Consider the following 9,398-nt stretch of genomic DNA (forward strand, 5'->3'; position numbering starts at 1 on the left):
AAAGCTTTAAAGTGAAGATAGGAGGCTGATGATCCAGGGAACATCCGATTGCCTCATGGAATCAGGAAGGATTTTTTTCCTCTGTTGGAGCAAATTGTACCAGGGTTTTTTTTGCTTTCCTCTGGATCAACTATAGGGTTTTATATCTGGGATATGTTTATTTTCTTAGTGGTTGAACTTGATGGATTTATGTCTTTTTTTAAACCTATGCAACTGTCATACCTGCAGACAGGAGTTTATGGCAATCTCTTCTCTCCAACTTTTCGCCTTTTATTTGAACAACCACAAAGGTAAAACACAACTTTAGATTTTAAACACATTTATTTATACAACAAATATATAATTTCGTAATAATTTAATCAAACACAAAATTATAACTATAGAATACAGATCCAGTCACTCTCACATTATTTTTTTTAATACTTCAATTTCCTCCAGCAGATGCAGATTGATGGCTGTTAGTAGATTTGTGATTACTTTAAACAGCAAACCCACAAAATCATTTTCACAATTTAACACAGCAAAATAAAACTGTTAATGTTGTTAATGTATCATATTGCTACATTGTAAACTTGTTCTATAATGTTTGTGCTTGTTCTATATGGATTTCAAGGCAAAGAAGGTAAAACGGAGTAATAAGGTTTTTGCACCTTTGGCTGAGCCCATACTTCAGGCCCAGGTTCCAGGCACTGTCAGTGTTAATAGACGTATCTCTGCAGCTTGGCCACTAAGGTACCCGGTGCTTTGCTATGGGAAGAAGAAGGAACAATGGGAGGCTTCCCATACCAAGAAGGCTCAGTTACTCTAGGTGGCCAAGCATTGAGCAGTTTCTTTTGCATTTACATTGATTTCTATCAGGAATAAAAGTAGCTGAGATGCAAACATGATGATTAAATTTAAGATAAACTTAAGGTGTTTGTTCATCATCAAGTTTCCAAACATGCAAGGTGATCTTCAAAGCATTTGCATTGGTAATAAATGGCTCACAGCCAGCTGTTTAGCTTTCCAACAACTTTATAAATCAACCAGGAATCCTTCAGAGGTTGCAGGGGGTTCCTTGAGCTATGAGCAGTTTGTGCCTCTTAGATCAGTTTAAGTGACCCCAATGATCTTTTTGGCTATCTGTAAGGGTGACATTCTTCCCAATGTCCAGCAATGTAAGAAACATTCTTAATACTGACCATCATGCTAATATATTGTAAGCTGTGGATTTAAGAGTTATAGTGGGTCTTAAATGGTATTTCAATGGTTCCCCCATGTTAAAAGGGTTGATGAATAGAGCACAGCCCTTCCCATTCCGGTAGTTTCCATTTCCAGTGGAAACAATCCCGTTATGAATGTTAGCAACTTACCAAGAACTGGTGCTGGCATTGTTACCATTGGTTGAAAAAGGTTGAAAGAAGGCTCCCTTGTATGTATAGCAAGCGTCCATGGAGCGGCGGACATAAGGAAGTGCAAAGTGTGTTGCTGCACAAAGACCCCAAACCCTACGCAGCCACCAGGGGCCCCCACAAGGACCCCACACCAGTTCTGCACAGGGATCCCCAGTTGGCTAAAAACGCCACAGCTTTTCATCACATCAGTAATAAAAGACACAGGTTCCAATGCTGACTAATCCCTACAGCTTTATAATTCATAGTTACAAAATAATATAAATTAAAAAAAATTCTCTAATCAATAACCCAACCTCTCCCGAGCTCTGGCAGTTGTGTTTAGAGGAAAGTAGCTTTATCCTGTTACCAAAATCCAAAATAATTAAAACCAACCAAACTTAAACAAGAAACCGTTATAAATATTTAATAGCGTTAGGTGATTGGAGGGCTGAGTTGTATTGATACGGTTAAAAGCACGGATGGTCAGAATACTAATTTTTAATAACAAAGTAATTTCTAACCACCAACAATCGTGTTCATAGTCCAGATACCCAATGTTGTATCTCAGCAACCACCCAAAAGTAATAAATTAGGGAAGTTGTCTACTGCCCACCATCTGCCCATTAAAGCTGATCAAATTGTAAAGGAGAATGGTGGTTTCAGGTGCTGGAGGTCCAGCATGCTATCCCCCTGAACCATTGTTTCTGCCCTTTAATAAATAAAACACAGATATCAGCAGCTTCATTGACATAAATGTAAGGCTGCCCTACACATGAGATCTTTAGCCCTTCCATGTGGACTATATCAAGTTCGGTGCTGAAAGGATTGCTCAAAGTTCCTGTATGATGGAAATACAGACTGATGGAACCCTTCTTATCGGGTTAAACTTAAAACCATCATTAAGGCACATGCTTTCCATGAAATGTCTGAATGCATGGACAAAAACAGATCAGGGAAAACGCTGCAATTTTATTCCGGGGTTGCATTAAAAACAGAATTCTAATGCCGACTTCTTTAAATGAGCAGACTTCCTTTATCATTTCCTTGCTACAACTCTGCACAGAGCCCTTTGATTGTAAATTACTTTATCAGGTGACTGAAGGATAATAATAGTTGGCAGTAACCAAGAAAAATAGATAGAATGTTATCTATGCAAATGTTCTATGTTTGAATCTCGGCCAGGACACAAACTGCATGGAGTTTGCAGGTTCTCCCTGTGTTTGCGTGGGTTTCCTCCGGGTACTCCGGTTTTCCTCCCACATTCCAAAAACATGCAGTGAGGTTAATTGGCTTCCCCCCAAAACTGACCTTAGACTGTAATAATGACATATGACCATGGTAGGGACATTAGATTGTGAGCATTAGATTGAGGGACAGCTAGTGACATGACTATAGACTTTGTACAGAGCTGCATAATATGTCTGCGCTATATGAACACTGGCTAATAATAATTGATGTTTTTTAGGTGGGCTTATTCCTTAATCTCATGTGACCAAGACTAAAGATCCCAAGTGTAGATGAGCAATATCAGAAATAATATCGATATAGGGCAGAGAGCCATCATACACAATATTGTACATATTATATACACAATCATTTTCTATGCCTGCCCAGGGTAATGAGGTAGCCCCTCCAAGAAGTGACATAATTCGATGTTAAGATTGCTGTGGCACTTAGAGCGGAACTGAACTAAAAAAACTACTTCTGCAGATCCCTCCGGAGATGTCCACGATTGGGTCCCACGCCGTCTTGTAATCCTCTCTCTCGTCCCGGCGTGGAGGAAGCACTGGGTGCCACCATCTTTGTCTTTCTTTTGAGTACGTCACCCCATCTCACACCTAGGTGACGTAGACTGCTGTAAATGGGGAAAAAAATGCCAATCTTACTGCACATGTGTAGTGTAAGGAGTGACGTGGGTATCCCAGGAGGTTCTGCTCTCCCATTCTGTCTTTACTGCCACGGGCCTAAGGACAAAGGGAGATGGGCTTTACCCTTTTTTTTTTTTTTAAAACAAAAGCAGATAACCTTTACTTTTACATAAATGTGTTATACATAAAAGAGCAGATAATACATTTATGTAAAGAAAACATTTTTTGTGATAGGTCCACTTTAAGTAGATCCCTGTGTCCTGAATGGAACCTAGAACAGAGCGGGTTGGCTTTACTGTAACCCATATGCCATTTTTTTGAATAATAATTTGCCAATTGAAAGCCAAAATCACATACATGATGTCCTGCAATCAAATACATAAACCGTCGTCCTTGCTATGCTTTGGATTGAGAATTCGCGTCAATCCCAGGTCAACCAAATCCTATTGACATTCATTGGGCAGTACACATGACACATTAACGGTTGCGTCTGACCTGCCTTGCTTTGTGCTGCATTTCTTTTTGAAAAGCAAAGAAGGTCAAATACAGTCACTTTTTTTTTTTTGTTCCATTGGAACACAGCTTTGTTTGGCAAGAAAGCCCCCAATTCTATGGCTTTGCTTGCATACAAATGTTGTTCTTTGAAAATGACCAGCTTACCTGTCAGACTTCAATTATAGAAATGCAACCAGTTTTAATTCACAAAGGCCAATCAGCTGCTGCCTTAAATTACAAAAATAACTGTTGCAATCTGATTGGTTGCTTAAACTTTCAAGGAGCTCTAATTTGTTTTAATAATCCCCCTATCTCTCTGGCAGCCAATCAGATTCTTTTAGCTTGCATCTGATTGGATGCCTCAGGATGCAGTTGGGATCTCTTTCATGTCAGGATTCAAAAATAAGGCACGGAAGACAACGCGTACAAAAATGTCAAAAGCTACATACACACGTGCAATAATTATCGTTAGAAATGAGCGACTAACGATCAATCGTCCAATAATTGTTAACAAAAGAGTGAACGACTGGCCAACTACAACAATAAACGAGAAATGTCGTTGGAAAAAAACGATCGACCCGGCGGTTCTGATTGGGAGACGATTGTCCGCTATCTTTTGTGTGTACGGTCATTCAGTGATCGTGGATTGTTCTGCGATACACTTTCTCCTGTACATATCACTTCCTGCATCGTTCAAACGATCGCATCTAGTGTGTGTACAATATTGTTGGAATATATTTGAATGATCGTAATGTTACAGCATGTACAGAATCATGCACTATACGATCATTCAAGATAATCGTGAATAATCGTTGATTGGTCGTTAATCTTTCGTTTTCTAACGACAATTATTGCACGAGTGTACGAGCAGAACTGTCTGTGCAGCCAATAGTAGCCAATCAAATCACTCAGTCATTTTCTAGGGCACATAAGAGAATAGAAGGATACATTTCACTGGCTATAATAAGCAACACTGACATTTCTGTTATCAGCTGTGTTCATAATAACACGTTGTAGAAAAAAAAAAAAAGATTGTTCGAGTGCATTCTATGACGATTAATAGCAAAATGCCGCAGAAGAGGTAGAAAAATATAAAGGTAGACACCGGAGCTTTTTTTCTGAAAGTGTAGGTAAACTTTGGAAGTGTAAATCCAATTGAAATTTTGGACAAATCAAAAATTCATTTTGCTCCCCTTTCCAGCGCTCCCTTCTTCCTCCTTCTCAGCCAATGACAATACCTGATAATGGGGGGAGTAAGCAACCTCCTTCCCTGTGGCAGCCAATTGAAGGCCCCAGCACTGTCACATGACCAAGGGAGAGAGGTCACTGCTCCCCCTTTCAGGGCTGGCTGCAAAGGAAAAAGGAGCAGCAAGGGAGCGCAATTTAAAGGGTCAGCGTTTAATAATTTTGGGCTTACACAGGGGTGACACTTCCAAAATTAGAAAAGAACGACACAGCATCTACCTCCTCTCTCTCCTCCTTCACAGTTTTAAATTCTTATCAAATCACAGTTGCACTTTAAGACACAGAATTTGGCAGCATTGCAATAAATTCTGCAACCTTCTAATCTCCATACTGAATTTCTGCTTTCAGATCCTGGGACACGTAATTGATGAGCGCTGCTGCCACCTTCTGTTGTAAAGAGGCATTGCCCATGACCAGCATGATGAGATGAGTGGCATCGGTCCAGTCCAAGTTGCTGATGATGGTGTAGATGTTTTCACACAGCTTCTGCTGCTGGGCCGGTGGCATCTCCATAAGAATCTGTGGGACGGGCTTGAACTGACCGCTGGACATCCAAGCGCCCAATAATCCCCCTACAGCACCACCTACAAACATAAACCAGCAACAGATCGTGAGGATTGCTTTAATGATAAATACAACTTGCTGCATTATTATTTACATATTTAAAGACAAAATGTTATTTGGGTCTGGTGCCATGGTGAAGGGCTGCACCTTATATCAGGATAGGGGCTGAGAGAGTGTTCTATATAAGCTAAGGCAAGCAGAGGGCTGCGTCGTAGGCTACGTACACACTTGCAATGAATCTCATCTGATAATCAGCATGGGACCATTATTGGACGAGAATCTTACGTGTGTACAGTGCCCATCGTCCAAACGACCATCCTGGCAGATCCACAGACGATGAACGATCGTAATGAAAGAGAAGAGAGAGAGCACAGTGGGGTGCCGCTCCGTTGTTCTCCCCCCTCCATAAAGCAGAACGGTGCTATATGTACAGCACTCGTTCATGCATCGTGCAGTCCTTGGAAAGGGTCGTGAAAGATCCTTTCCAGCGACAATTATTGCACGTGTGTACCCAGCCTTAGGAGGAGGTGGGGAGTCAGTCAGGAGGAGCGGACGTTGACTGCCCAACATGTGATGCTGAGCCTCCATGATTGAAGGAAATAGAAATCCAATGAATGAAAGGGGCAGAGCAGGCACAGTCGGGCTGAGGAAGGAGGGGAAAGATGATGCTGGACATTCTCTAGCCAGAAAATGAGGCGGGGCTCAGACTTGCTGCTGCTTCTAATGTACATTGTAAAAAGCTCTCAGTATGCAGATAAATAACCTCCCTAGCGATCTAATTCCATGCAAATTTCAATGCAAAAAGCAGTAAAACATTTTCATGGAAATGTATTTTTCATTGTAGGCTATAATTCTTAGGCATAACTCACCGATATCTAATACATTTAATAATAAACTTTAAATACCAAAACACAAAAATCTGTTAAAGAAAAAATATTTAAACATGTAATGTAATTGTACTGTAGTATGTATAATATAATATATTTTATAAATATATGTATATTATATAAATATTTCTTTGCATTGGACTCAACACAGCTATTTTATATTGAATCCAATACAAAATTATTTGAATTTCCAACCCGGCACCGACGCATGCACCGATGTCACCGGGAAACCCCGGAGATCGTTGCTGCATTCACCGGTTGGAGATCGAGGAGGAGGACGTGTCCCCAGGACCTTCGGGGACCAGTAGGACGCTGAGGGACGTCAACGGAGCAAGGTAGGTGGGGTTTTTTTTTTTTTTTTTTAGTTTAAAGCTACAGAGTGTGACTCGGGATTACCACTATTTGCAGGTAAAATTCACCCCGAGTCACACACGGGAATACTGCTAGGGGGGTTAAGTAAGCAATTTGAATCCAGAGAGGAGCTGGTACAACTGTGCAAGACTGAGGGGAAGATTGGAGGGCGGATTTAAATATTATTAAACTCCTTTCCATTTCTGCACCCAGCTATCTCTGTACTGCAATTGGCTTCCTGATCTTACTAAATGTCTGGATTGAGCTTGAGATACCTTTTTTTTTAATCCCCAGCTCTTTGCTATTTCATATCCTTGCTGCATGGCTACAGGGAATATTTCTGACCGAGAATATAGCTTTGTAATAGCTTGCAGCAAAGGGCCCAGCATGGCCTCTTCTACAATCTAAAGAACAGAAGCAGGTATGGATCTATAAAGGGGCACAGGATTGTTGTGCCTTCAGCAGATATATTTTATTTCTTATTTAAAATCAACCCAGAATTTTTAAGCCAGGTGGGAAGAAAATTGTAGGCGGATGGCAGCCCCCGTACTGTGACCTAAATCTTCAGTAACCACCAAAAAACAGCCGAGGGTTACTCAAAAGTGCTGGGTGGTGCGGAGAACACTGTGTATATAGGGTGTCCCAGAAGTCACTACACACTTCCTTTTTTCTAATCGGTACCAGGTATCATTTGAAGAGACTCTAGGCCATCAGAATATGACAACTTAGGCTTTGCAGTTTTTGTAAGCGTAGCATTCCCTTAACCATGGCTCGCCAATTGACATTGGAGCAGCGTTGCAAAATTGCAGCTTGGCAAGAAGTTTTACAGTCCCTGACTGAAGTTCAGTGCGAGTTCTAGAAGCCTTATGGCCGTCACACTGCTCCAACGTGTACCACAATGTTTGCTATACATGGCAAGTTTTTGGAAACAGGATCTGTTTTTGGCAACCCGACAACTATAGCAACAGGGAAAGTCCATCCGGAGGGCTGCACTGGAACACCGCATCAACAAAAGCTCAATTCAGAGGATGCTTTGGAGAGTGATAAAGCTCTATCCGTAACCTTCAAGCGGAAGAATATGTGGAAATGTGTGAATCACTCCTACACCATTACTAAAACCACCCACTCTTGGAAAACTTATGGTTCAGCGACGAGTCTCTTCATCCCTCTGGTCGGGTTAACCGACACAAATGTCGACTTTGGGGAAAATGAAACCCAGCAGAAATTCTCGAGCATGAACGAAACTCTCCGAAGCTGGTGGTCGGGTGTACAATGTCTAACACTGGCCTGACTGGACCATTTTTCTTCAAGGTTAGTCAGAGATTTCCTGAACATCAAATTCCGGACTGATGGATAAGTCGAAGGGATCCCCTCAAATAGGCTCCCCTGACCTTACACCTTGTGACTTTTTTGTGGGGCTATATCAAAGCAAGGAGTATGCCACTAAGCCTGTCACAGCTTGAGGAAAGAATCTGCATGGCCTGCAGAGAGGTCGGGGGAGAAATGCTGCAAAATGTTGCAGAGGCTTGCGTCTGAAAGGTGGCAGAAAGTTGCCGAAAATGGAGACACTCATGTGGAGGTATACAAGGCATTTTAACGTGATGGCAAGCATAGCAAGTAAAGCAACTCTTTTTGATGCTAAAAATATGAACTCGGCTTCTCCTGTAATTTTTAGGAATTCATTAAAAGGGCAAAGTGACTTTTGGGAAACCTTGTATAATATCACCTGCTGCGTGCAAATGATGTTTTACAGCAGGACATACATGGGGACTGAACTACTGCTACAGGTTAGTGTAGGTGTGAGTGGCCAGGCCCCAAGGGATTCTGGGAAAATAAAAGTTCAGCAAAACTTTCCTAAATGAGATGTAAAGCCTGACAATTGTTTCCTAAAGCACCACTTGTTCTAAATAATGGTCATGTGTTTATATATTCACATACATTTCCATTTTTTTGTCCTTTGGTAATGCAAACATTGACTTGGTAAAAGCCCCTTCCAACTCCTGAACCTTCCTATTGCTCAAAGTCTCTCATCACAGAAAAGGACCAATAGGAAGGCTTGGTAGGTAAAATGCCACATGTACCCCCCCCCCCCCCCCCTCATTACTAGCCAAATGGTATTACCGACTGCGATTCCGGGAGGTCCTCCCATCAATCCTCCGAGGAAGGCACCGGTGCCAGCAGCCAGAGCTCCCCTGGCAGAGTGTTTTACGGCGGCTTTCATCTTCTGTTCTCCGGAAATGTGGCACAACAGGCGCATTATGTCATCCACGTGGAGAGGCATTTTCCTGCCTACAAAAAAAAAAAGAAATTTAAAAAGTTTTCTTTTTATCATTGAGAGAACATTTCCAGGTCCCATACCTTTCATCTGCACAACAGCTCCAAAATCTGCCCCTACCTGTCCCCAGAGACCCCCAAATTCCTTGTACACCCTGTTATCATCTCTCATCTGGACTACTGTAACCTCCTCCTCTCTGGTATTCCACTAACCCGACTCTCTCCTCTACAATCTATTATAAATGCTGCAGCCAGACTTATCCATCCATCCTTCCCACCTACCCACCCCATACACAGCCTTCCCACCTACCTACCCCATACACAGCCTGCCCACCTACCTA

General features: G+C 41.8%; 1 protein-coding gene across 1 annotated transcript; it reads right to left on the bottom strand.

Moving 5' to 3' along the window:
* Positions 1–302: 302 nt before the first annotated feature.
* Positions 303–9,074, bottom strand: C9H19orf12 (chromosome 9 C19orf12 homolog). The gene is made up of 2 exons (XM_072422403.1): positions 8,905–9,074; positions 303–5,565 (listed from the first exon to the last, which is right to left on the bottom strand). Exons 1-2 carry the CDS (start codon positions 9,062–9,064, stop codon positions 5,300–5,302), a joined length of 426 nt encoding a protein of 141 aa, XP_072278504.1. The 5' UTR covers positions 9,065–9,074; the 3' UTR covers positions 303–5,299.
* Positions 9,075–9,398: the final 324 nt, after the last annotated feature.

Source organism: Pyxicephalus adspersus, chromosome 9 (assembly GCF_032062135.1).
Source record: "Pyxicephalus adspersus chromosome 9, UCB_Pads_2.0, whole genome shotgun sequence".
Lineage (NCBI taxonomy): Eukaryota > Metazoa > Chordata > Amphibia > Anura > Pyxicephalidae > Pyxicephalus > Pyxicephalus adspersus.

Bases quoted from the DNA above. Each gene is read 5' to 3' on its own strand.
- C9H19orf12 (XM_072422403.1), bottom strand. From the start codon at position 9,064: ATGCCTCTCCACGTGGATGACATAATGCGCCTGTTGTGCCACATTTCC. The intron at 5,566-8,904 runs GTAATACCATTT...TTATGTTTGTAG, and splicing joins ACCTCCCGGAATCGCAGTCG to GTGGTGCTGTAGGGGGATTA.